The 27461-nt window shown below is 36.5% G+C and overlaps 2 protein-coding genes and 1 pseudogene across 2 annotated transcripts; 1 reads left to right on the forward strand and 2 right to left on the reverse strand.

Moving 5' to 3' along the window:
* The first annotated feature begins 393 nt into the window (after positions 1 to 393).
* On the forward strand, positions 394 to 4206 carry LOC106794558 (zinc finger BED domain-containing protein RICESLEEPER 1). The gene is made up of 4 exons (XM_014762050.3): positions 394 to 608; positions 1664 to 3658; positions 3753 to 3818; positions 3978 to 4206. Exons 2-3 carry the CDS (start codon positions 1690 to 1692, stop codon positions 3800 to 3802), a joined length of 2019 nt encoding a protein of 672 aa, XP_014617536.1. The 5' UTR covers positions 394 to 608; positions 1664 to 1689; the 3' UTR covers positions 3803 to 3818; positions 3978 to 4206.
* Positions 4207 to 4423: 217 nt separating this feature from the next.
* LOC100778438 (probable glutathione S-transferase) lies at positions 4424 to 7434 on the reverse strand (annotated as a pseudogene).
* Positions 7435 to 11465: 4031 nt separating this feature from the next.
* On the reverse strand, positions 11466 to 13999 carry LOC106794361 (uncharacterized). The gene is made up of 7 exons (XM_014761616.2): positions 13704 to 13999; positions 13290 to 13406; positions 13032 to 13169; positions 12388 to 12796; positions 11827 to 12309; positions 11697 to 11752; positions 11466 to 11475 (listed from the first exon to the last, which is right to left on the reverse strand). The coding sequence occupies exons 1-7, from the start codon at positions 13997 to 13999 to the stop codon at positions 11466 to 11468; spliced, it is 1509 nt and encodes a 502-aa protein (XP_014617102.2).
* Positions 14000 to 27461: the final 13462 nt, after the last annotated feature.

Raw genomic sequence — 27461 nt, forward strand, 5'->3', positions numbered from 1 at the left:
AAAGAAAATGAAAAAAAAAACGCATAATATTAAAAAATATATGGATTAGAGATGATTTATACTAATATAGACAAATAAAAATATTTAAATTGTCTGAAAATGTTTTTACAAAACATTCTTTTCTTTGGAAGTATTAATCTGGTTGTAGTCAAGCTTAACAAGTTTTTTTTTATAGTTTGGTTTTGACCTTTTTATCTAAAAAGCTTGAGTTTGGGTTTTATAGGAAACAAGCCAAGCCTTAAAACCATAGACCCTTGACAAACGGCTCAACTCATTTCCATCCCTACGTCCAATTCAACCGACCAACCAAAACCAACTAGCCAACCCAACCCGAAACACAGAATCAACCAAACCCGAGATTGTGACCCACCCACTCGTTTATCTCTTCTCGAATTCTCTTTCACCACCAACACCCATTTTGGGTATACCTATCGGAATCGGATCCAATCCAATCCAAGTCCAAACACGCATCATCATCGGATTCCCTCTCTCTCCCCTTTTCCCTTCTCTCCAAACCCCATCATTTTCTATCGGACCCTCCGATCAGTCTCTAACACCGCAACCACCATTCTCTCTCTCTCTCTCTCTCTCTCTCTCTCTCTCTCCAAGTAAGACTCTCTCTCTCTCTCTCTCTCCAATTCAATTTTCTTGCTTTTCCCATTTCTTTGAACTCTCAATTGCGTTATTTGACGGTTCACTAATCGCAATTGCGTTAAATTGCAAAAAAAAAAAAATGCTTTTATTTAGAGAGGTTTTGTTCCTTATGGATGGCAAAATTGTGGCAGTCCATGGTTTTAAATTGCAGGCATGCACAATTTTGCCTTTATTTTATTTTATTCCCTTCGATTCTTAACTGTGGCTTTGATGTATATTTAAGGTTAAGTTGGTGTGAGTCAAGATATGTATAGATTCTGACCTATACTCATGGTTCTTGCTTTATTTTGCTGAGGAGTGTGCTAAGATTTAAGGTTATGTCTTTAAATTTGAGCATGGTTTTTAATTGCAGTTGTAATTGTGATCATCACAGTTGTGGTTTGGACTCATGTACGTAGGCCAATTGCGGCTGATTCATTTCGTGATCACAGCCTTATGCGGCTCTAAATGCTGCAATCGAGATTATTGAGCTGCATCATGTGATGCGGCTTGCAATTTAAAACCTTGCAGTAATAGGAACATAGCTGGTTTGGGATTTTAAGGTCTTGTGATCTTGCCAGTTTGTATTTGCAAAAATTGAGTGAGTTTATCAAAAGCTATGGTTGATCCCTCTAGTTCTTTGTCTAATTCATGGAAGAAGAGTAAGGGTGAGCCTTGGCGCAACAGTAAAGTTGCTGCCTTATGACATAGAGGTCATAAGTTCAAACCTAGAAACAGTTTGCTTGCAGGGTAAGGTTGTGTATATTTACCCTCCCCAAACCCCACTTGGCGGGAGCCTTGCGCTCGAGTCGTCCTTTATTCAGAGGAGGGTGAGACTGGCATCAACTTCTGATTTTATTCTACCCAGCCAGTGTTATCACCCGCCGTATAATCACACCATTGCGCCTTATGGGTGCCTCCCTTCGCAAATTGCCTATGGCGGTTGGCAAAAAATCCACCAATTTGTCATTTTTTTTGTCCTGCAATTTTTGGGGTGATGACTTATCACTTAGTTTTGTGCAAAGTGCAGGGTGTTGATAATCTGAAGCCTATGCGATGGAAATATCAAATGATTCGGGTACTAAGAAACCTAAAAGGCTGACATCTGTTGTCTGGAATCACTTTGAAAGGATTAGAAAGGCAGACATCTGCTATGCTGTTTGTGTGCATTGTAACAAGAAACTTAGTGGATCAAGTAACAGTGGAACTACTCATCTGAGAAATCACTTGATGCGGTGTCTGAAAAGATCAAACTTTGATGTGTCTCAACTACTTGCAGCAAAGAGAAGGAAAAAAGATAATACCATCAGCCTAGCAAACATAGGTTTTGATGAAGGTCAGAGGAAAGAAGAATATATAAAGCCAACAATCATCAAGTTTGAACCTGAGCATAAGAAAGATGAAATCATTAACTTCGGAAGTAGTAAATTTGATCAGGAAAGGAGTCAACTTGATCTTGCACGCATGATCATATTACATGGATACCCACTGAGCTTGGTTGAACAAGTAGGATTCAAGGTCTTTGTGAAGAACCTCCAGCCTCTCTTTGAGTTCACGCCAAACAGTTCTGTAGAGATTTCTTGTATAGATATCTACAGGAGGGAGAAAGAAAAAGTGTTTGATATGATAAACAGACTACATGGTAGGATTAATCTGTCAATTGAAACATGGTCTTCAACAGAAAATTCTTTGTATTTGTGTCTATCTGCTCATTACATTGACGAGGAATGGACATTACAGAAGAAACTCCTGAACTTTGTCACACTTGATTCTTCTCATACTGAAGACTTACTTCCAGAAGTGATTATCAAATGTCTCAATGAATGGGATATTGACTGCAAGCTTTTTGCCTTGACACTTGATGATTGTTCCATCAATGATGACATCACTCTTAGAATCAAGGAGCGAGTTTCTGACAAAAGGCCTTTTTTAAGTACTCGGCAATTACTTGATATACGCTCTGCAGCACATCTCATAAAATCCATTGCTCAAGATGCCATGGACGCATTACATGAGGTGATCCAAAAGATTCGAGAGAGCATCAAATATATTAGAAGTTCACAAGTAGTGCAAGGAAAATTTAATGAAATTGCTCAACATGCTAGGATTAACACTCAAAACCTCTTATTTCTTGATTTTCCAGTTCAGTGGAAGTCTACGTATCTCATGCTTGAAACTGCACTAGAATACAGGACTGCCTTTTCTCTTTTCCAAGAACACGATCCCTCCTATTCATCAACTCTAACTGATGAAGAGTGGGAATGGGCTAGTTCTGTTACTGGCTACTTAAAACTTTTAGTTGAAATTATGAATATATTTTCAGGCAACAAATTTCCTACAGCGAATATATACTTCCCTGAGATTTGTGATGTCCATATTCAATTAATTGACTGGTGCAGAAGTTCAGATAATTTTCTTAGTTCCATGGCTTTGAAGATGAAAGACAAATTTGACAGGTACTGGAGCAAGTGCAGTTTACCTTTAGCTGTAGCTGCAGTCCTGGATCCTCGGTTTAAAATGAAGTTGGTTGAGTACTACTTCTCCCTAATTTATGGTAGCACTGCTCTGGAGCATATCAAGGAAGTTTCTGATGGTATCAAAGAACTTTTTAATGTGTATTCTATCTGTTCAACTATGATTGATCAAGGCTCGGCCTTGCCTGGCAGCAGTTTACCTAGTACTAGTTGTAGTTCCAGAGATAGGCTAAAAGGCTTTGACAGATTCCTTCATGAGACATCACAGGGTCAGTCTATGATATCAGACTTAGACAAGTACTTAGAGGAACCAATCTTTCCACGCAATTCTGATTTTAACATATTGAACTGGTGGAAAGTCCACATGCCAAGGTACCCAATTTTGTCTATGATGGCACGTGACGTTCTTGGGACTCCAATGTCAACTATGGCACCAGAATTGGCATTTAGCACTGGGGGCAGAGTGCTAGATTCTTCTCGTAGTTCACTAAACCCAGACACACGAGAGGCTTTGATATGCACCCAAGATTGGCTCCAAAATGAATCTGGAGGTAGGCACTTATCTTCTGCCTTTTTCCACCCATAGAATAATTAATGTTGATTGATTGCTTATTCTGATGCATTATTTTTACTGACTGTTATCAGATCTAAATCCATCATCAATCCATTCTGCTCTACCTCTTCTCATCGAATGAAGTTTATTTTTTCAAGGTATGCTTCTGTAAAACTTGTGTCACATGTTATTATGTTCCAATATTCATTGTTGAACATTTTGCTTTCTACTTATTGTGGTCGGTGCTTGTGTTTCAAGATTGATGGATCGGTTGCCACTTCATGAACAATCTTTATCATTTTGTTTTATAATGTCAGGTTTTATTGACGAATCATCTCAGAATTGTCGAGTTTGCCTTTGAAGTGATCTAGCTTACAAATATTCTGTGAAGATGCATTGTATATTCTTAGAACAACAATGTAGATTTTTAATATTTATAGATCTCTTTTCTATTAGTTGTTTTTATTGGACTAGCACACGGCTGAATCTGATTTTGTATAGAGGGTTGCGTGCCCTTGATATCAAAATCGCTCCTTGTCTGAAAAAGTTTTCTTTTGCTTCACTGTCCATAAAAGAAGGTTGCTCAAAATAAATGATCTTCCGTAGAGGTATGGTTTTAACTGAAATTTCATCTTCTCAACTCTTATCAATAGTTTAAATATGTTTTGGAATTTTATAAAATGTCCACGTGATTGTTTTGAAGACTTGATAACAAAATTATAAGAAATTTTATTGAAGTTTCTGTTTTATTCCACTGGATTCCTTAGATTAACACCAAGTCTAACACTGCAACAATGTTCCTCCTCGACATTCTCCTGCCCCAAAAAGTTTGAAGGAATAGACTCAGTGCATGTTTGGTTCAACGTTGGAGCTCTTCCAATATGCTTTTGGATTATCAAACTCAGTTGTGCATCATGTTTAGTTGCCTCCAAACGTCATTTTTTGACCAAGGTTTCACTCTAAACAGAGTTTGATGCGGATGCAAGGTGGGGTTCCTTTTGAAACTTCCGTTTTCAGTTTGGAGAATTTAATGAAAAACAGTTAATTCTTTTTTTTTTTTTTTGCAAATAGTCATTTTTGTCCATAAAAATATGTGGTGCTGACAAATTTCTCCTTGAAAGATGAAAAATCAAAATTTAGTCTTCGAAAGTGTAAAAAATGAGAGTTATTCGTCCTACTAATTACTTCGTTTGTTAACATTAGGAAACTTGTCTACGTGATACGTAGGGAAAAAAATGTCACAAAATTGATGCTCACGTGGACCTAGAGACTAAAGTTACTTACAAATACGTCCTTAACTTAACAATTTATTGATATTTTTGTCCTTTAATTATATAACTTATTGAGAAATATATTCACAAAATGTATAAATCTAATTAGTGGACATTAATAACAAAATATATGCACCAACAATACATTTGACTTCGAAATTTTTTATTTTGTTATTACAAATATTTATTATAATGTATTATAATTATATTTATAATATTAACTTATCACAAAAGAATCAAGACTCAAGGGGAGGCAAGGCAATGATAGGTCCTTAAATAAAAAATCAGTTTTTTAAATCTTAAATAGATCATCAACAAGTAGGAAAAAATAAACATGAGAGGTCTAACAATCAGAACTATGATGCTTTATAGTTTCATTGCTCATTTAGTGACCACCTATATAATTATAATAGACGTCCATTTAGTGACCACCTATATAATTATAATAGACGTCAAAGAAAAAGTGACAAATCATACTTTCAAGTCATGTAATAATAAAATAAGAAACTTCTAACTCTAATGTGTTGTTGAGGTATGTGTCTTGCTATTGATGTTAACTAATTAAGTTTATATATTTCCTAAATATATCTGCCCGTATGTTGTATAATTGAAGGTGTGATGGATTTGTCTCACTTTTTACATTTTTGAAAACTAATTTTTTTTAGGGATAGATTTGTCAACGTTAATTTATTGGGATTTTAGTTTTTGTTATTCTAGTAAGTGACTTGTTCTTGTATAATTTCATAAGTTTTCAATTGTTATGTTATAAATATAAGTTTTATTTAATAATTAATAGAAATATTATTTTATTCCCTTCATCTCATTATAATTGTCATTTATGAGAAAAAAAATTATCCTAAAATAATTATCATCTTGGTTTTTTAATGTAACATCAATTATCCTTTTACATTTATATCCCTTATATTATTAATGATGAACAATAAAATCCATAAATGAATTAATCATGACATAAGGTTAATTTTATAAAATTGTTACTCTATTATTTATTTATTTATTATTTTTTCTTGATATGTGTAAAATAAGTTCATCTTAAAAAAAATATTGAAATGAAATAGAAAAATAATTAGCATTATATTATAAACTTCATATCCTTTTTAGTAATTACACATGCAAAAGTATTTTTGATTAATATCATCCAAACAAATTTAATTTTGTCAAACAGAGCAATGTCAACAAACCCAAATGTGTCATCCCAAATAAGGCTTGCCTCCAAGAACCTTCTCCAATTCCTTTAAGCCTTTTACTAACTCCTTTGCCACTTCAATCTCTTCTCTCTTTCCAGCCCATATCCTCCCCGCAACATCACCAACAAGCATTTTTTAACACATGAAAATGAATCATTATTAATATATTACTTTTAGTTAGAATAGTGGGCTTAAGCTTAACTCAACTCTTACACATTGACCTATAAGGTGAGGATTTCCTCCTGCTCATATATACTTTTTTGGACTTATCACTAGTCGATGTAAGATATTCAACACACATCCTTCACACTGAGGATTGGATATTTCTTGCATGAAGTTTGTAAGACTAGACATCTGTGTCTTGTTCAATAGTGACCCCATAGTGGGTGTTACGATAGGTCCAACAACACTCGTTAGAATAGGCTCTGATACCATTTTGCAATAATAAGTTTAAACTTACTCAATCCTACAAAATCGATTAGTAAAATGATAGTTGCCACTACTTATATACATTATTTTTTCCTCATTACTGATCGGTGTCAGATCTCCAACATTTCATTTTTTAACCAATGAAAATGAATTAGTATTAGTATATTTACCTTCGTAATATGATGTAACTAACTCCTTCATGATGTGATGTATCATACTAATTTAACAAAAAAAAACTTTTAAATATCCTTTTCTAATTTGAGAATTTGATAATACAAGTACAAAATAATTGACTCAAGTATTGCTCAATTTTTTTTGGCATATATGTAAGTTTTGTCCTAAAAATTTATCACCCATCATGTTGTTAATTAATCCTTGATAACTTTTGATCCAACAAAAAGTAAAAAACAATATAAAAAAAGACAATTTTGAATCAAGATGTATTCTTACCTAAGAAGAAATTGGATCGATGTTAAAACCATTCAAAATTAGGCACTAAAACTTATCTTCTTATTGACAAAATCAAGTTAGAACCTGGCTTGAGCTCTCTTATAAGGGTCTGAGGGTAGGAAAGGAACTTTCTCCTTCCAAACCTCATTAATATACTCAACAATAATGATGGAATCACAAATGGGTTTCTCATTATGGATGAGAACTGGGATCTTCTTGTGAATTGGGTTCATTTGCAGAAGCAATTGGCTCTTGTTCATCTGATCCTCTTCCTTGTACTCATACTTGATCTCCTTCTTAGCCAGTGCTATCCAGGCTCTCATGCCAAACAGACTAAGCCAGTCATCCAACAAAATCAAGTGATCCTTTGCCGTTTCCAACCACAAAGAAGTGAACAATATTGCTTCAGAGGCTATCATGCTTTGGATAAGGTTGACCAAACAATAGCAAATTGTTCACGGACAAATCATCTTAATCGTCTTTATGCATATGCTCAATTATTCTTGCAATCATGTTTGTAAGTTTAATAATTTTGGGTACATTATTTTTAATATATCTGATATAGCTACATCTTCCCACATAATATTTTTTTATGTAGAAGTTGGATCATAAGGAATACACAAAATAGTCAATGGTTTAAATTTGACAGAGGCGGAGATTTTTGTTAAGCACCATAAGAAAGTGTGACAAAATTAAACTATTTTTGTTGAACAAAACTTGCATATGCTCTTGCATACATAAAGCATACCAAGAATATATAAAAGTAGAAGATACAAAGGCATAGGGGTGTATATCGTCTGAAACCCATGAAAAAAAAGAAAAAAAAGAACAAGAAGATTGATATGGCCCTGTCTGTAGCAAAGGACCATTTACAAGAAGTTGGGTCTGAAAGTCCAAAACTACCCAATACAGGAAGTCAAGATGGGCAAGACCTGTTCGGCTGTTGCTAGGTGCACCCAGCAATTGAATGAACTTCCTAAAATGCCCTTCATTTAAAAAATAAAAGTTAATATATTTTTAAAAAAACATTTTCTTCTTCTTCCACTTTAAAAAACGTTTTCTTCCGTGGTTTCCTTCTTCTCCCGTGCACCCAACAACCTCCCCGCAAGTTTCTTCTTCCTTCTTCCTTGGTTTCGTTCTTCTCCTTCCTTCCAAAAAGGTTCGTCTTCTGTGTATACAATGGCAAGCTTCTTCTTCCGCGCTTTGAAATTTGGTTCCCTTCTCCTCCACAAGTATTGGCATCCTCCATTGACTAGCTTTGTTCGTTTCTTCCGCCATTCAGGTTAGTGTTCTAACCTTGTGTCTTCATTTAGAAGCGTTAATGGCCGTAGGATAGACGACACGAGTGATGTGTGGTGGCTGAGGTTGAAGACGAAGGTTCTTCCGCGAGAAGAACCTTCTTCCGCGCATGTGGGAGGGGCAGTTGGATATTGAAGTGGAAGAAGGAGTTCTTCCACGGGAACCCGCGGAAGAAAGGGGAGAAGGTTCTTCCGCGCGTTCCAGCGAAAGAAGGTTCCGAAGGTTCTTCCGCTGGATCCAGCGGAAGATGGTTCCGGAGGTTCTTCCGTGGGCTCCAATGGAAGAACTATGTCTTCCGCGGATCCCGCGGAAGAACCTGCGGAACCTTCTTTCGCAGGCAACATTTCCTGCTCGCGGAGGAACTGGTGGAACTTCTTCCGCAGGCAAGTTTTCCTTCTCGTGGAAGAACATTCGAAACGTCTTCCGCGGAGCATGTTTTTGTGATTTTTGGTTATTTTTTTTGAAAATTTTGTCTGAACCACCAATTTAATGATATTAGTAATTATTATTTTTCATTTATTTGCTATTACAAAGTGTATATGGTATTTAACTTACACAAACTCCCTAATTTTGATACATCACCTATTGTATTTTGCTTTCATTTGGTTAGGATGTCTAAATTGAATTGTTATTTGCTGTCATTTGGTTAGGATGTATAAATGACTGTATACACTGCATAAATTATGTGGATTAGTTAGGATTCTTTTTCCCTGATGAATGAGAGGGTTAAGAAAAAAAAAGGTAAGTTAGGATACTAATATACAACTATTAGACTATTGCTACACTTGTAATTAAGAAAAAATATGAGACAAGAAAACAAAGTTTCTGTTTCTAAATTTATTTTGATATTGAAAAGAAATTTGTGTAATCTAATCTAATAGGCTGCAACCTGTCAAGAAACATTGAAAACTTAATTTGACCAAATTATTAAGAAACATACAAAACATGTGTTTGAACAAATTTGTAATGACAAAGCTTTGTTACCAATTATTTAAATATTTAATTTGACCAGAAAAAATAAATGTTCTTCATGATTTTAGATCATAGTTAGAACACGAGGTTTAGGTCATGCGTTAGGAGCTGGTAGAGGTAGAGGCATTAGTGAGGATACGCATGAGGCTGATGTTCCTCTGCATCGCAGACCTACTGCTTCAGCACGTAGACAACAGGTTCGTCTGCGTGAGGACGTGACAGAGAGACTTGAGGATGTGCCTCAGTTGCATGAGGATGTTCCTCATGTGTCTGATGCCACCCCAGAGATTACAGGCGCCACCGATGCTGTTCAGATAGAGGGAGTGGCTACTGATGGGAGCTTGGGGTCACCTGCTGCAGATGAGGGTTTCCCCGGTGGACCACGCGACCCATCGATTTTGACCGATTTGCTGAGCATGTCGCACACAACATCTGGAGTGGACGGGTACGTAGTTTTTAATGTTGACTAATTACATAAAAATTATTTGTAGTTGGATTGTTTTTTATATACATGTTATTGTAAATTGTTATTCAATTTAGGAACGACCCGATCTGAAGTTGGTCTCCCACGGTAGAAAAGTAGATAAAATTGGGAGACCAGTGCCTGAGATCGAAGGGTTGATTGCTGGCACCAGATTGAGTCCACTGATCAGGTGTCTGTTATCACCACTAATCCTGGACTGATATCCGCCTTCGTCGAGAGGTGGCATCGCGAGACTAGCACGTTCCACCTGCCAGTAGGCGAGTTGACGACCACATTGGATGACGTGGCGTCACTCCTACACCTTCCCATCACTAGCGCGCTGCATACGTTCGAGTCGCTTGTTACTTCAGACGCCATTCATCTACTGACGGAGCTTCTTGAGGTCAGTCATGAGGAGGCTACACCTTCCCATCACTGGCGGGTTCTTCGACAGTTTGGCTACCTTCAGACGGTCCCTCCGCCGCCGGTTTGTGATTCTTTGACGGGTGATGATATAGATGACCGGTGGCTGAATTTTCCAGACCATTTGGTGCCTTCAGGGGAGCTCTGTGTAGTTCCTGGATAGGTGGCGGCAGACTACATGGAGTGGTTTTTTCGGATATCGCACCCATTCGTCACGCGGACCGAGGAGACTGTTGCGCCGAGACATCCGCCTCCCCCTCATCATGAGGAGTTCGTCGAGCCACCCATCCCCGAGGTTTTAGTCGCGACCGATCTCTCTACGCATTCAGTGGTAAGCATAACTTCTGTAGTTTTTCATAATTTAATTTTTTTTAAAATGTGATACTGACTTTGTTATTTTGACTGTGATAGGTTCACTGTGAAGGATGTCAGGGGATGGCTCAGGATTTAGGAGCGATTGTTGAGGATTTGGAGCGGGTCATCAACCTCAGGATGGTCACTGAGGGCACTGACTTACATGACAGCATGACTCGTTGTCTGAGGAGAGCTAGAGGCGACACCGCAGATGGAAGTCTTAGGCCGCGCCAGAGACGCCGCATAGATTAGGATTTATATTTTTATTGTACTTAGATTATTAATTTTTGTATTTGTTTATGTATGTCATAAAACACATTTACTTACATCATTTATGATTTTTGTTTGTCTCTCTATAAATATATTGTTTGAAATTTAAATATAAACCACACACATGAGTCACATTTATAATGACATTTGAATATATAAAATAAAGAAGATAAAATAATTTGTGCCTTTTAGAAACATGCCTAAGTACTCCTGTTCGGGCTTTTTTTAAAATTATGTGGGAGCCGCTTGAGACTGTCCAGGGCCGCTATTTGGCATGTTTGCACGTCAAGGAACCCAAAAAAATAAAAGCAGCACCCTGTTCTATCGAATCGCACCTCAAACGAAGGCACCAAAAATAAAAAAAAGTTGGTTTTCGGCTTATTAGAAACATATAACTACCATTCAGTTCAACACAAATATAACAATTTGACACAGTAACACTTATTCACGGAACAATTGATTAATTACATGAACATAAATCCAATGTACATATACATACATAAATATTACAAGTTCAGTGTCCGCTTAGGTCTACATGTGTTGTATTAATTGTCATTAGGCTTAAGTATTGCTGCATTCTACCTACATATGCAGTTGGCCATTGTTTTGCCTCCAGATACGCATTGCTTGACCACAACAATGCCATAGGCGGTAAGGGACAACGATCTTTCAGAAAAACCTGTTGTAAGTGAAATTACAATAATAAGTTAAACAAACAAACCAACACATTCAATAATTGAAATTATCTGAGTAAACGAATTTGCAATGGACCTGAACAAAATGACTGCCATACACATGGCCGACGCATATTATGCGGTGCGCAGCAGAATTGGCCGGTGGTCGACTTCTGAGAGGAAAAAATGTGAAGCTCTGTTGTCGTGACAATGATACAAGTATTACCTTGACGCAATTACATATCCCATATCTGTTATATCCATCCATTTGTCCATACTAACCTAAATCAAATAACAAATACACGTGTCAGTCATGTAAACATTACTTATATTTTTAAAAAGCATAAAACACATACCTTGGATAACCCATCCACGTGTAGGGACAACCTTAGCTGTTCATATCTCTCCGTGCCACCAAAGATCTTTATGTAGTCTTGCGACCATTTGCCAAGTTCTTTAATCAATTTATTATGCATCATGGCCCAACACTCTTCTCCCATACCTAACAAAGCGGAAACTGACCGATATCCACAATTACCATCCGCTTTCACATCAACAACATCCTCAATGAAACCATGCATAAATAGCGGAAATTGATCTAACATGGGGATCATCTTTGCTGGCTTTGGTGGTGCAAAAGATGATGCACTGGGTCTGATTGAGGTGTTGCTGTTTTGAACCGAATGATAAACATCAACATACTCCCAATAAGATGGATCACGCTTTGTCGATCTTTCGCTTCTTTTCATTACCTTTTTCGGGGCACCTTTCGTCTTAACCTGTGTTGGAGGAGGACACATAGAGGTCTCATCGGGAAACGCAAATTCTCGGAGTTTACTCTTGAAAGTAACTTTCCCACAAACATCAAGTTCATTGAATCTTTTATATATTCTACCCATCTCTTCCTTGATGCTCACTTCGGCCTCACATAGCCCCTGGTCTGAAAAATTAAGTCTCCTCCAGTACATATGGACTGCATCCAGTGGGATGCTGCCACCCTCATACCTTTGTAGCTCGCATGCACAAGGAAGACCTAGCGTGGTTCTCAAGACACACCCACAAGAAGACACATTGTCTTTCAAATGACGTACACGCTCAAACTCAACAGAAATTTCATTTAAAGCGTACATTGACACCATTCCCAGAAGCCTCTTGTATAAGGTTTTCTTAAAAACATGACCAACAACATGTGTACTTGTTTCGAATGATGCTCTAATTTCAGTGTGCTGCAACATCATCATGTTGTTCATTGCATCCCAAACACTACAGAGGTCTCCAACGCTATTCTGTAATATCCTCTTCAAAGACCAATGAGCAGATTCAACCCTACATTTAAAACACACAACAAAGAAGACAAATTAATAACAATAATGTTCCAAAAAATCATTAAAAGAAACTTGACTAATATAATAAAACATTTAAATACCTATTTGTTGTTGTGTTGCCTAGGTGCATAACCTTATTCGTCCAGGCCAAGATAAATTTCTCCTTGTGTGGGACAATCCATGTCTCACATACGTAGTCAATGAACATTGGCCACGGGGAACACGCTACTTGAAACCTTTGAAGGTGCTCAGGGAACTCCTGTTCCGAAGGACAATCTACCAGGTTACCCCAGCTATCCATTACGTAGTCCCAAGCATTCTTCTGACCAACAAGCGATTTACACTTTGCCTTCACATTCTTGTCTATGTGAAACCTGCACAACAAATTCTTACATTCCAGAAACACAACTTTCACAGCATTCATCAGGGCTAGGTCTCTGTCTGTGACAATAACAACAGGAAGGCGATCATTTCTTAAAAAAAGGCCTCGAAACCGTTCCAATGCCCATACAAGATTGTTCACGCGCTCACCCTCCAGATATGCAAACCCAGCAGAGAAAGTCATCCCGGTTGGTGTCACCCCCACAATGTCAAGCAATGGGAGCCTGTACCTATTTGTTTTGTAGGTACTGTCTATCAAAAAAACAAGATGACATGCGTTACATAACTTAACTGCATCTGGGTGACACCAAAACAAATCACGCACCACATCTTCATTCTTCAATCTATGCTAATGAATGTATTGGTCACGTTCAAGGAGCCTCATTAGGTGTTGCATTTCACTGTCATCTCCTCTGATTGAAGAACGGTATGCACTTCTTGCATTGTAGATTTGTTTGATTGTGGTGCAACTGCTGCTGTTGTGCTCCTTCAACGTTAGCAGGATGTTTCTTGGTTTCACATTCGACTTCGTCATATCAGCAATGATATTCTTCTCATCATCTGTCAATCTCCCAGCATATGGATGTCCAACTAAGGTCTTCGCCAATTCATGGTTGTGAATCCCACATATCAGCTTCACCGCCCAACCTTCACCTCCATGCACTGGTTTTCCATGAATCTTAAATGGACAACCACATTTTCTAGTACCTGTGTCTTTTCTAACAAATTCTTTCTTCCTACCCTTGTACTTACCGCTCCTTTCACACCCAATTAAGACAAATGAAGTTCTTCCTCTGCTGCCAGTATATGTATCAGACCTCATAATTACTGCAACAAAACCATTTTCATGGGCAACCGTTCGAGCCCACTTCAAAACATCTTCTCGGGTTTCAAAGACCTAGGACACAACCACGACATATTAATTTTTACACAAATCATACATTAGACCAAACAATTAAAACTGATTGACATGATTACCTAAGAAGTATTAAAAGCATCTGAACAATCAACATGTGCTTCATTCACACCACAATCTTCTTCATTTTGAAAATCCATATCAACTTCTTCAGACATCGCACTGTAATATGCCCATTGATCTTCGTCCATCTTAATTAAAAGTATAACTATCACCTGATTCAACATTCAACTAAATAATTTGAACATTTTGACAACCTCACACAAATATTTAATCTACACATACATAACCAAATTCAACTTTAAATTACATAATTCAAAAATTATAACCTACAAAGCTCATTTAACCAAAAAATACCTCAACCTAGGCAAAAAAAAATCAACAATTCAACCAACAAATATATTTTTATGTTTCACATAAATTTCAAATAGAATTAACCAAAATAACATTCAAAATAATCTTAAAACAAAAAAATCATAAAATAAAACAAATTAATCCACGGAAGAAGCAGTCTTCCGCAGTAGTAATATCAACTGCGGAAGACTGCTTCTTCCGTGGAGTCTTGCGGAAGACGTCTTCTGTGAGATTCCACGGAAGACGTCTTCCACGAGACTCCACGGAAGAAGTTTTTTTCTTCCGCAGCTGTAATATCTTCCCCGGAAGAAAATTTTTTGCGTCCAAACTTACACCATTCTACTACCAAAAATAAACAATCAACCACACAAACCAGCTACGTACCTTACTTGACAAATATCACACCAAAGAAGAGCACAAACACAACCAACACCGACAAAAATCGCACAGCACAAGCACCAGAATGGAGAAAACGCACCAGAATGGAGAGAACGCGCACCGGAGTGGAGGAAATGCAGAAGAGAGAAAGCAAAAAGGAAGAATGAAAAAAAAAGTTTTTATATAAGGAAAAAGTACAGGGGCATTTTTGGGTTTTTTAAAAATTGCTGGGTGCACCAGCAATGTTGCTGGGTGCCCCTAGCAATTGCTGACCTGTTCTCGTGAAGAAAAGGCCCAATTCGTGGAAAGATTGCAGACATTTTCTCACTGATGCTTGTATCCGTTTTAGTGACAAATCAATATTTAATTGTAATAGTTTATTATCATTCTGTTACTAGGGAATATTTTACCTTAGACTATTAGCCATTAAGAATTACACTTGTCACTAGATCTGTATTTTCAGGGATGTAAAGACTCGACAAATATCATGATAGAATAGTGAAAGGCATGAAAGATATTACAAACCCAGTTACTAGTCTAATTCTTTGCCTATTTCTCTGGAGTTTCTCCCTGGCCTAATCCATCTTGCATCAGATTTAGAGACCAAAGCAAGGGAGAATAAGCTTTTCACAAAAGAAATCCTCAAGAGGCTAGTTAGCTTTAAGCAATAAACAACTGCAAAGAAGGTAACTTTAGCCATAGAGGATTGCAGTGCAAATGGTCTTGCCAAAACTATGTTGGTTGCAGATAAAAATATTGAAGGAAATAGGTCCTCTGTGCATAAGAATCCAATGATACTAGCTCTGTTGAAAACAACAAAAAAATGAGATAAATCTGACCCCAAAAAGTAGAGAGGATTTGATAAAACTTGACGGGACATGCTAGGTGCACCCAACAATATTGCTGGTGCACCCATCAAATTAGTGAATGGACCATTTTGCCCTTTAATTAAAATTTAAAAAAAGAGCAATGAGCTCCCGAAAGACACCATTCTGCTTTGTCTCTTTTCTTCTTTTGCTCCTTCTTCTTCCTCGCGACCCGCGCCTTCTTGCTGCCATTTCCGATTAGCCGCCGTTGCTGCGTTTTTGCCATCAAGGTTAGTCTCCCCTAACTCCCCTCCCCTTTAATGTCCAATGGTCTTGTAGCATTTAGCCTAGGATAGTGGAACCTTAGGGTAGAAGACGTCGTCGGAAAAAATGGGGAAAACGCGGCAGACCTGGAACGTTTGGTTCTTCCGAAAGAGCCTCTTCTGGAAAGCTTCCGAAACAACTTCTTCCAGAAGTTTCTCCGGAAGAAGTGGTTCTTCCGGAAGTAGGAATTTTCTTTAAAAAATTTTGTTTTGTTTTTTTTAATAAATTAAGTTGTTATTTTATTTTTATAAATTAAGTAGTGTATGTTTTTGAATTTTTTTTTAAAAAATTATGTTTGGTTTTTTTGTGACAAATGAAGTTGTTTTTTTATAATTAAGTTGTGTATGTTTACTAATTATTTATTTTTAAATTATTTGTGTTTTTGTTTATAAATGAAGTTGTTTATTTTTATTAATTAAGTTGTGTGTGTTTTGAAATTTGTTTTTTTTTCAAATAGTGTTTTTTTATAAATGAAGTTGGTTATTTTTATAAATAAATACGTGTTTTAGAATTTGTTTTTTGTAAAATAGTGTTTTTTTATAAATGAAGTTGGTTATTTTTATAAATTAAGTTTTGTATGTTTTGAATTTTTTTAATTAGTTTTGTTTATTTTTTATATATTTTTAGTTGTGTATGTTTACTAATTATTTATTTTTAAATTAGTTGTGTTTTTTGTTGTTTATAAATGAAATTGTTTATTTTTATAAATTAAGTTGTGTGTGTTTTGGAATTTGATTTTTTTTAAATAGTATTTTTTTTATAAATGAAGTTGGTTATTTTTATAAATTAAGTTGCGTATGTTTTGAAAGTTTTTGTAACTAGTTTTGTTTATTTTTTATATAATTTTAGTTGTGTATGTTTACTAATTATTTATTTTTAAATTAGTTGTGTTTTTTTGTTTATAAATGAACTTGTTTATTTTTATAAATTAAGTTGTGTGTGTTTTGGAATTTATTTTTTTTAAAATAGTATTTTTTTTATAAATGAAGTTGGTTATTTTTATAAATTAAGTTGTGTATGTTTTGAAGTTTTTTTTAATTAGTTTTGTTTATTTTTTATATAATTTTAGTTGTGTATGTTTTCTAATTATTTATTTTTAAATTAGTTGTATTTTTTTGTTTATAAATGAAGTTGTTTATTTTTATAAATTAAGCTGTGTGTGTTTTGGAATTTCTTTTTTTTTTAAATAGTCTTTTTTTATAAATGAAGTTGGTTATTTTTATAAATTAAGTTGTGTATGTTTTGAATTTTTTATAATTAATTTTGTTTTATTTTTATATATAATTTTATTTGTGTATGTTTACTAATTATTTGTTTTTAAATTAGTTGTGTTTTTTTCTTTATAAATGAAGTTGTTTTTTTTTATAAATTAAGTTGTGGATGTTTACTAATTAATTATTTTTACATTAGTTGTGTTTTATTTTATAATTGAAGTTGTTTATTTTTTTATAAATTATGTGGTGTGTGTTTTGAAATAATTTTTTTTAAATTAGTCTTATTTTTTATAAATAAAATTGTTTTATTTTTATAAAGAAAGTTGTGTATGTTTTGAAATAATTATATGAATAGTTTATTTGATCCAAAAAAAATACGTGTTCTACATGATTTGCAGATCATGGTTAGAACACGAGGTTTAGGTCGTGCTATAGGTAGGGTTATAGGCAGAGATAGACAGGATGAGCATGATGCAGTTGATGTTCCTCAGAGGCGTAGGCCTACTGCATTAGCCCGTAGGCAATAGGTTCATCAGATGACTGAGAATGTTCCTCACATGACTGAAGATGTCCCTCATATGGCTGAGGATGCACCTAAGATGACTGCGGACGTACAGGCTGATGATGGTGCTGAGGGGTCACATGCTGATGATGCTGAGGGATTCCCAAGTGGGCCATGTGACCCATCAGTGCTGACTTCATTTGCAGACCATGTTGCACATGCCATTTGGAGTGAACATGTATTTTAATTTGTTAATTATTTCTTATTGTTGATTTGTTTGTCATTAAATTTTTTTTATATTTGTATATTTGGAATGCTTTGTACTTCAATTCAGGAACGTCCTGAGTTGAAGTTGGTGTTGCACAGGAGGAAGGTGACGTTAATTGGGAGGCCAGTGCCTGAGATTGAAGGATTGGTTGCTGCCACAGGATTAAGTCCATTGATCGGGTGTTCAGTTGTTATTGACGATCCTAGACTTATATCTGCATTTGTGGAGAGGTGGCACAGGGAGACCAACACCTTCCACCTTCCAGTAGGAGAGTTGACGATCACATTGGATGATGTGTCGTCACTCCTCCATCTGCTTATCAGTGGCGCCTTCCATAGCTTTCATGCTCTTTCTGTGGACGAGGCGATATTTTTCTTGACAGAGTTGCTTGAGGTGTCTGCTGAGGAGGCTAGAGCGGAGACAACACGATCACGCGGGGCATATGTACGGCTAGGATGGGTTCGAGACATCTATGAGATAAGATGCCAGGCACGACGATGGATTGTAGCAGCTCGTGCTTATCTACTGCACCTAGTGGGTTGCACTCTTTTTTCTAACAAGAGTGCAACATATGTTCATGTGGTGCATCTAAAGGCTTTTCGCGACCTGGGTGAGAGTGGTGGTTATGTCTGGGGAGTTGCTGCGCTGGTTCATATGTATGACCAGTTAGATGAAGCTGATAGGACCACGACACAGCAGATTGGGGGGTACCTGACTTTATTATAGGTAAATTTTGTGTTTTTAAATATGTTACATTGGATTATGATTTAAACATATTTTTATGTTATGTTAACCTAATTTTTTTTGTAATGCTGGATCTATGAGCACTTTCCGAGTGTGCATCAGTGCGCAACAAATGATGCGTACGAGGAGACGTCCCCACATGCTTCCTGGTGGCTGACGATGAAGGCACATATGAAGGGAATTGCAGGAGCGCTGTACCGGGCACATTGTGATGCTTTGACGGTCACATATGAGTGCTGGTTGCCTTACACTGAGCATCGAGGGGTTAAGGGGTTTGAGCTGATTTCATCGTTCCAGGGTCAGCAGAGATGGGGTCCTATGTTGGTCACAGTTCGACCGGAGACGGTGCTACGACAACTTGGTTCCCTCCGCCGCCTGTTAGCGCTTCATTGTCATATGATGATATAGATGACAGGTGGGTGCATTTCGCAGACCACGTACTAGCTGTGGGTGAGCTTTGTGTAGTTCCTGGGCAGGTATCTGCGGATTACATGGAGTGGTTTTTTTAGATATCTCACCCATTCATGATACCGACCCAGGAAGGTGACCAGCCCAGACATGCACCTGCCCCAGACCATGCGGAGTACATGCAGCCGGCCATCCCACAGGTTTCAGTAGCATTTGACCCCTCTCCACATGCAGTGGTAAGATTATTTGTGCGTTTAATGTTTGATGAATTGTTATTTATTTTAAATTTTGTAATAAATGTTTTTTATGACTGTCACAGGATGTTTACGAAGGCTATGAGGCGATTGCAGAAAGGTTGGAGCGTGTGCTCAACCTTAGGATGGTCACTGCAGGCACAGAGTTACATGATATTATGCAAGATTGCCTCACGATCGCCAGGGGGGTGCCAGTGCAAATGGAAGTGTCAGGGCTCGACAGAGACGGTGCACAAAGCATTGATTATTGTTTTTATGTTTTGTAGTTGACATAATTTTTTGTATTTGCTACACTTTTGGGTTTAATATAGTTTACTTGTTTTGCACTGTATATTATTTTATGATATTAACTAACGTATCGATTCTGATTTCGATCTTGGTCCTTAAACGAAGTTTTGGACTCTTATGAATTTTTGATAAAAAAAAGTGAAGCTAAAATCATGACTTTCGTTCATAAAAATGACATTAAAATTATAAATTTTTAAAAATAAGATAACTAATTGTTTGTCTTTTAAAGTAAAAAGATGAAAATGATATTTAAGCCGGAGGGGCGCTATTTCACATGTTTGGACGTCAAAGAACCCAAAAAAATTAATGTTGTACCCTGGTTCCATCGAATAACACCTAAAAAAAGAGGCACAAAATCAAAAAAAATAGGAATCAGACCCTTTTTAAATTTTTAAGTACCCATGTTTGGGGTTTTTTTTGGATTATGTGCGAGCCGCCTAAGACATTGGAGGGACACTATTTCTCATGTTTGGACGTCAAAAAACCCAAAAAAATTAATGTCGTACCCTGGTTCCATCGAATAACACCTCAAAAAAGAGGCACAAAATCGAAAAAAATAGGAATCAGACCCTTTTTACATGTTTAAGTACCCATGTTTGGGGTTTTTTTTGGATTATGTGCGAGCCGCCTAAGACATTGGAGGGGCGCTATTTCTCATGTTTGTACATCAAAGAACCCAAAAAAATTAATGTGGTACCCTGGTTTCATCAAATAACACCTAAAAAAAGAGGCAGAAAATTGAAAAAAATAGGAATCGAACCCTTTTTACATGTTTAAGTACCCATGTTTGGGGTTTTTATTTGGATTATGTGCGAGCCTCCTAAGACATTGGAGAGGTGCTATTTCTCATGTTTTGACGTCAAAGAACCCAAAAAAATTAATGTCGTACCCTGGTTCCATCGAATAACACCTCAAAAAAGAGGCACAAAATCGAAAAAAATAGGAATCGGACCCTATTTACATGTTTAAGTACCCATGTTTGGGGTGTTTTTTGGATTATGTGCGAGTCGCCTAAGACATTGGAGGGGCGCTATTTCTCATGTTTGGACGTCAAAGAACCCAAAAAAATTAATGTCATACCCTGGTTCCATCGAATAACACCTCAAAAAAGAGGCACAAAATTGAAAAAAATAGGAATCAAACCCTTCTAAGTATGCCTAAGGTCTGAAGGTCAAACAATTAAAATAAATTATATTTGGACCATTCAAACAACACATTCAACTTTATTATGGAATTTAAACACGCCTTAAATAGATAAAAGTTACATGAAAAGCAAAAAAATAAACGTTGCATTCAGTCGTTTAGCGATGCCGCAGTCACCTCGTCTTCGAATTCCATAACATATTTAGTAAAGACATCTAAAATTTCTATTGGCCCATATTTTTTCCAGTAGTTAGACTGTACTAACACCTTCAGCACTTCATCGTTGGTCTTCAGCTCATTAATTTCATATTTTATAAGTTTATCTGAATACTCAAAGCGACCTGGTTGGCGAAAAAACAATCGTCTTACCGTTTGTGATTCGTGAATTCCAAGAGAGGGAATCCCTTTAGGTGCAACTTGCTTTATTAAATCCTTCAGTTCATCGATCGTACATCTTGAAGGAATTTGAAATTTCTTTGGATTTTTTCCTGTGAACATGCATCCAACAAATTTGTTCTGGGGTGGCATGTTCCATTTCCCGTTGTAATACAGGATCGCGTCATGAGTACGGGGCATAGTGCGTTGAAGTAAGTTTATTACTCCATCCGGTGTTCTTCCAACGGTGCATAATAACTCAATCGGACCAACACATGAAAATTGATCATTACACATTAACATTGTGTTGACATCGTCATCATTTATCAATTTCATACATTGAAAGCGAATTTGGTTACCTGTATGGGTGAATGACTGTCAGTAGTGAATTTCATCCACAAATTGTTTGTTGGATAGCTGAAGGGTATTGTGTATTCTGATTTTTAGGCTTGCAAAATCACAACTTTTTGGTACTCGAATGGGTGCGTCTTCCAAGAAAGGAAAACGTGCGGAGTCGCCACCAACGTTTATTCAAGGAAAACGTCGGAAAAACCGGAAAAGACGTGGTCTACGAACTTTTTAAGTGTGAAAGGTCTGGGAGTTGTATTTACGCCTTTTATGTCTTTTTATGCATTTTATATTTTTTATCTTTTTGGGGTCGACAAGGGTGTTTCCCTTGCTCCTACGTATTCCTTAATTGTGATAAGGAAATCAGACCTACATAGTTCTTTGGGAACTAAACGTTGGTTAAGTTGTTTTTATCCTTTTTCGCAAGATATATTTTGATTGAACGAAAGGTCGTTTTTAAGGCGTTGGACCATTTAAACGATCTTTCGATGTTCTTTTGAAAGGAGAGAAAACATTAAGGCATTGGACCATTAATGATCTCTTGGTTTTTTTGAAAGAGGTGACAAATTATGTGTTTGATTTTAGGCTTTTAAAAAAGGTCCACGTTTAACCAATAAAAGCGAAGATGACCATTTCAAGGCGTTGGACCTCAAAATGGTTTTTAGGTGATGACAAAAGTTTGATTTGTCAGTTGATTTTAGCTTTAGTTTCACTTTGGTTATTATTCAATTCGATTAAGAACAAAATCCCAAAGAAAAAACGTCTGATTGATTTTTTTTATTGAAAGATATTTTTTTATTATTATATTATTATTTTGCCTCTTTTTGGTTTTAAACGTGGTTACGGCGTGAAAGATCGGTCGGATTTTATTCTAACAGAGATTAAAAGATATTACAACTCAAATGATCGGTGGAAATTTATTTTATTTTTTGATTAGGCGAGAAAACGACTTAAATAAGTAATTAAAGCACGTCAAAAGGGGGTACGGAAAGTAAACGAAATAAAAATAAAAGTACGCGAAACAAGTAGGGACCACTAAGGGCACATAGAATGAATTGAAAGGTTCGATTTTGGGAATTTATTGGCTGAAGACCGAAGAACGATGAAGAACAGTGGAAAATCTTCATGAAATCGCCCACGGAAACGTCTCGGAAGCGTTACGGAAGCGCCTCGGCTTAAATTTTCTTCACGGAAATAATTTTTCTCACTAATTTTAAGTGAATCTCAGATACCAAGAGGGTTGAACGAATTTGCTCTACCCTCTTTCCCCTATTTATAGGGGAAAAGAGGGAGGTGGTTGTCACCCAGCTCGCCTATTGCTTCCACCAGAAGGCACCGCCTTCTGTTGGAACATCCTGGAAGGCCCAAGTGGGCCTGATTGCTATTTGCACACCCCTATTTACTAAATACACCCCTACCTTTTTTTGCTGATTCTTTTTCCGTAACGTTACGGAACTTTACAAATTACGTAACGATACTTATTTTCTTTCCTAATGTCACGAAACTTTACGGATTACGCAACCACCCCCCCTTTGACTTTTGGAATGTTACGGAACTTTATGGATTGCGCAATAATGCTTCCTTTCGACTCCCGACATGTCGCGGAACTTCACGGATTGCCTAACAATGGGTGTCAAGTACCTCGAAGCGGTCAAGTGAAGGTCGCATCCCACCAAACAGATGGTCCCCGGACGAAATTAGGGTATGACACATCCCAAACACTACACAAGTCTCTAAGGCTATTTTGTAATACTCTTTTTAGAGCCCAATGAGCTGATTCAACCCTACATTTAAAATACACAACATACATGAAAAATATACAACAATTAAATACCATTTATCAATAATCCTAACTAACAAAAAAATAAGTTCTTAATACCTGCTTGTTGTGTTGCCTAGGTGCATGACCTTATTTGTCCATGCTGTAATAAATTTTTCCTTGTGAGGGATAATCCATGAGTCGCTAACATAGTCAACGAACATCGGCCAAGGCGAATAAGCAATTTGAAACTTCTGAAGGGACTCGGTGAACTGGTGTTCGGACGGACAATCAACCAAAGTACCCCAGTTATCCATTACATAGTCCCAGGCATTTTTTGACCGATTAAAGATTTGCACTTCGCCTTCACATTCTTATCGATATGAAACCTGCACAACAAATTTGTACACTTCAGGAACACAGTTTTCACTGCATTCATCAGTGCTAGGTCTCTGTCAGTGACAACAACAACAAGGAGCCGATCGTTTCTTAAAAATAGACCTCGAAATCGTTCCAAAGCCCATACAATATTATTAACACGCTCAACCTCCAACAAAGTCAAGTAGTGGGAGTCTGTACCTGTATGTTTTGTAGGTACTATCTATAAAAAAACACCAGATGACATGCATTGCATAACTTTACTGCATCTGGGTGACACCAAAATAGATCACGCACCACAACTTCATCCTTCAATCTATGCCAATGAATGTATTGATCATGTTCGAGAAGCTTCATCAGATGTTGCATTTCGGTATCAGCTCCTCTTATTGAAGAACGATATGCACTTCTTGCATTGTAAATTTGCTTGATCATGGTGCAATTATTGGCATTGTGTTCCTTCAAAGTTAGCAAGATGTTTTTTGGTTTCACCATCGACTTTGTCATATCAACAATAATTTTCTTTTCATCCTTAGTCAATCGCCCAACGTATGGATGTCCAACTAAGGACTTGGCCAATTCATGACTGTGAATCCCACAGATCAACTTCACCATCCAACCTTCCCTTCCATGCACTGGTTTCCCACGAAGCCTGAAGGGACAACCACATTTCCTACTCCCAGTGTCTCTTCTAACGAATCATTTATTCCTACACTTGTACATACCACTCCTTTCACACCCAATTAAGACAAATGAACTTCTTCCTCTGCTGCCAGTATCTGTGTCAGACCTCATAATCACCGCAACAAATCCGTTTTCATGGGCAACTGTTCGAGCCTACTACAAAACATCATCTCGAGTACCAAATACCTACAACGCAACCCCAACATATTAATTTTTATACAAAACATCAATTCAACCAAATGACTCGAACTAATCAACATGATTACCTGAGACATATTAAAAGCATTCGAACAATCAACATGTGGTTCATTCACACCACATTCTTCTTCATTATCATAATCATAATCCATATGAACTTCTTGTGACATCATATAGTCATACGTCCATTGATCTTCGTCCATCTTAACGACATATTATTAAATTATGCATCATACATAAGTACATTCAAATTATCATATAACCACATCCAAAAATTGACTACATATTAACAACTAATACAAATACATTCAAAATTTATAACTACATTATTTACTTAAACTAAACTTACACTATAATTAACAACTAATAAAACATTTTTCTACTACAACAAAATACAATTATTTTACCTAAATCATTTAATATTATACCAAAATCATTATACCTAATTAAACCAATTATCCACAATTTCAAAAATTTCAAATACAAATATTATAAATTAAAATATATATATATATATATTCACTAATTTTAAAACAGAATTCCAAAAAATTAAAAAAAAAACATTTCGGAAGAACTTTTTCCGGAAGTTCACAGTTGTTCTTCTGGAACAACTTCTTCCGGTAGTTCACAGTTCTTCCGGAAACTTTTTCTTTTTTACCATTTTACTGTTCACCTTCTCTAACAAATCTACACACGAAAATGCAAAAAAAAAAAACCAATAAATGCGTACCTCCGACGAAATAGGAACAACAACGGCGAAATGCGTACCCCCAAGATTTAACCTTCACTGAACAACTACTTCAAACACACAAACGGGACCACCAAAACTTCAGAAGCTTTTTATGGAAAAGGAATACGAAGAACACCAGGATGAAAGTGAAAGCCAAAAAGGTGTAAAACGGAAAAGCAGCACAGTAAATTTAAAGAAAACAACACAGGGACAAAATCGTCATTAAATATGCATTAAATACTATTTTATTTCTGGTTATTATTATAAAATGAAATCTATTTTTACTTCATGTTTTTATAAAATTAAAATTATTTATTTATTATATATTAAGTTTTGTAATACAAATAAAATGTTATCATAGTAAATATTTTATATTTTTAAAAAAATATATGAATTAAGTAATTTGTATGATTCAAATTATACTCAATTGTCACAAAATTTATTATTCAAATTTACATGCACGTAAAACATGAATTACAAATATTAGTCATAATTATGTATACTAATAATTTATGTATAATAATATTATTTATTTTATAACGTAATTGATTTATTAGAAAAAAATTTATTAAAAAAAATCATTTTAAAAAAAATCATTTAAAAAACAACTTCCGGAAGAAGGTTCTTCTGAAAGAAGAAGGTGGGCTTCCGAAAGAACCTTCTTCCGGAAGTTTTTCCAGAAGAACGTCTTCCGGAACTTCATTCGGAAGTATGTTCTTCCGAATGACGAGATTGCATAAGGGCAATTTCGCCCATTCACTATTTGTTGGGTGCACCAGCAATGTTGTTGGGTGCACGTAGCATGTCCTAAACTTGACATAGTGATGGAAGCTTGCTTGTGGGGCTTCTATGGAGGCTGGATCTTTGAGCTTCAATGAGGTCCTTTAATGGTGATTTTCCACCCTCGAGATGCAGCGGAAGACAAAGGAGAAGAGGTAAGAGGCGGCGCCATCCACTAGGGAATAAGCCATGGAAGAAGGAGCTTCACCACCAAGAGGAGCCTTGGATAAGAAGCTTGGAGAGGATGCTTCAATGGAGGAAAAGAAAGAGGGAGAGAAAGAGAGAGGGGGGAGCACGAAATTGAAGGAAGAAAAAGGGAGAGAAGTTGAACTTTGAGTTGTGTCTCACAAGACTCTCATTCATCAAAGTTACAACAAGTGTTACACATGCTTCTATTTATAGACTAGGTAGCTTCCTTGAGAAGCTTTCTTGAGAAAACTTCCTTGAGAAGCTTCTTTGAGATAACTTCCTTGGGAAGCTAGAGCTTAGCTACACACACCCCTCTCATAACTAAGCTCACCTCCTTGAGAAGATTCCTAAAGAAGCTAGAGCTTAGCTACACACACCTTTCTAATAGCTAAGCTCACCTCCTTAAGAAGAGAAGCTAGAGCTTAGCTACACACCCCCTATAATAGCTAAGCTCACCCCCATGACAAAATACATGAAAAAACAAAAAAAGTCCCTACTACAAGGACTACTCAAAATGCCTCGAAATACAAGCCTAAAACCCTATACTACTAGAATGGCCAAAATACAAGGCCTAAACGAAGGACAAACCTATTCTAATATTTACAAAGATAAGTGGGCTCATACTTAGTCCATGGGTTTGAAATCTACCCTAAGGCTCATGAGAACCCTAGGGCGTTCCCTTGGATCTCTGGCCCAACTTATTTGGAGTCTTTTATCCAATGCCCTTGCGGGGTAGGATTGCATCATTCCCTCCACCTTGGAAAGGATTTGACCTCAAATCCTGAGGTTTTTCATACTCTGGGCTCCTTCCCTGAACACCTGTAAAAAGAACAAAAACATATGTATTAGTGGTGTTTGGTATGTTGAAGTAAGGTAAGGTCTGAAAATCCATTTCTTGGGCATCTTCCCATGAAGGAACATGGTTCCTCACCATCTCAATGAGTGGTGCTACAAGTATAGAAAAATATGGGACAAACCTTTTGTAAAAGTTTGTTAAGTCATGGAAGCCCCAAATTTTTTCTTATACTTGGTGGAGTGGGCCACTCAGGAATAACCTTTATTCTCTTAGGGTTCATGGGAACCCCTTGATCACTATTTGAAAAATTAAGAAAAGTAACATAATAAAACATACCTTTTTCTGTATTTTCATATTGATTATTCCTACCAAAAAGTATGACAAACCTAAGGTGTCCCATATGAGTACCTAAGCTTGTATTGAAACTAAAAATAAGAACAAACCTACCT

This window comes from Glycine max, chromosome 9 (assembly GCF_000004515.6).
Source record: "Glycine max cultivar Williams 82 chromosome 9, Glycine_max_v4.0, whole genome shotgun sequence".
NCBI lineage: Eukaryota > Viridiplantae > Streptophyta > Magnoliopsida > Fabales > Fabaceae > Glycine > Glycine max.

Excerpts from the sequence above, each read along its gene's own strand:
- LOC106794558 (XM_014762050.3), top strand. The coding sequence starts at position 1,690 with ATGGAAATATCAAATGATTCGGGTACTAAGAAACCTAAAAGGCTGACA. Across the intron at positions 3,659-3,752 it reads GCTCCAAAATGAATCTGGAG|ATCTAAATCCATCATCAATC; the intron begins GTAGGCACTTAT and ends GACTGTTATCAG.
- LOC106794361 (XM_014761616.2), bottom strand. The coding sequence starts at position 13,999 with ATGAGGTCTGATACATATACTGGCAGCAGAGGAAGAACTTCATTTGTC. Across the intron at positions 13,407-13,703 it reads ATCATTGCTGATATGACGAA|GTACAGGCTCCCATTGCTTG; the intron begins GTCGAATGTGAA and ends CAAAACAAATAG. Across the intron at positions 11,753-11,826 it reads ACGTGGATGGGTTATCCAAG|GTTAGTATGGACAAATGGAT; the intron begins GTATGTGTTTTA and ends TATTTGATTTAG.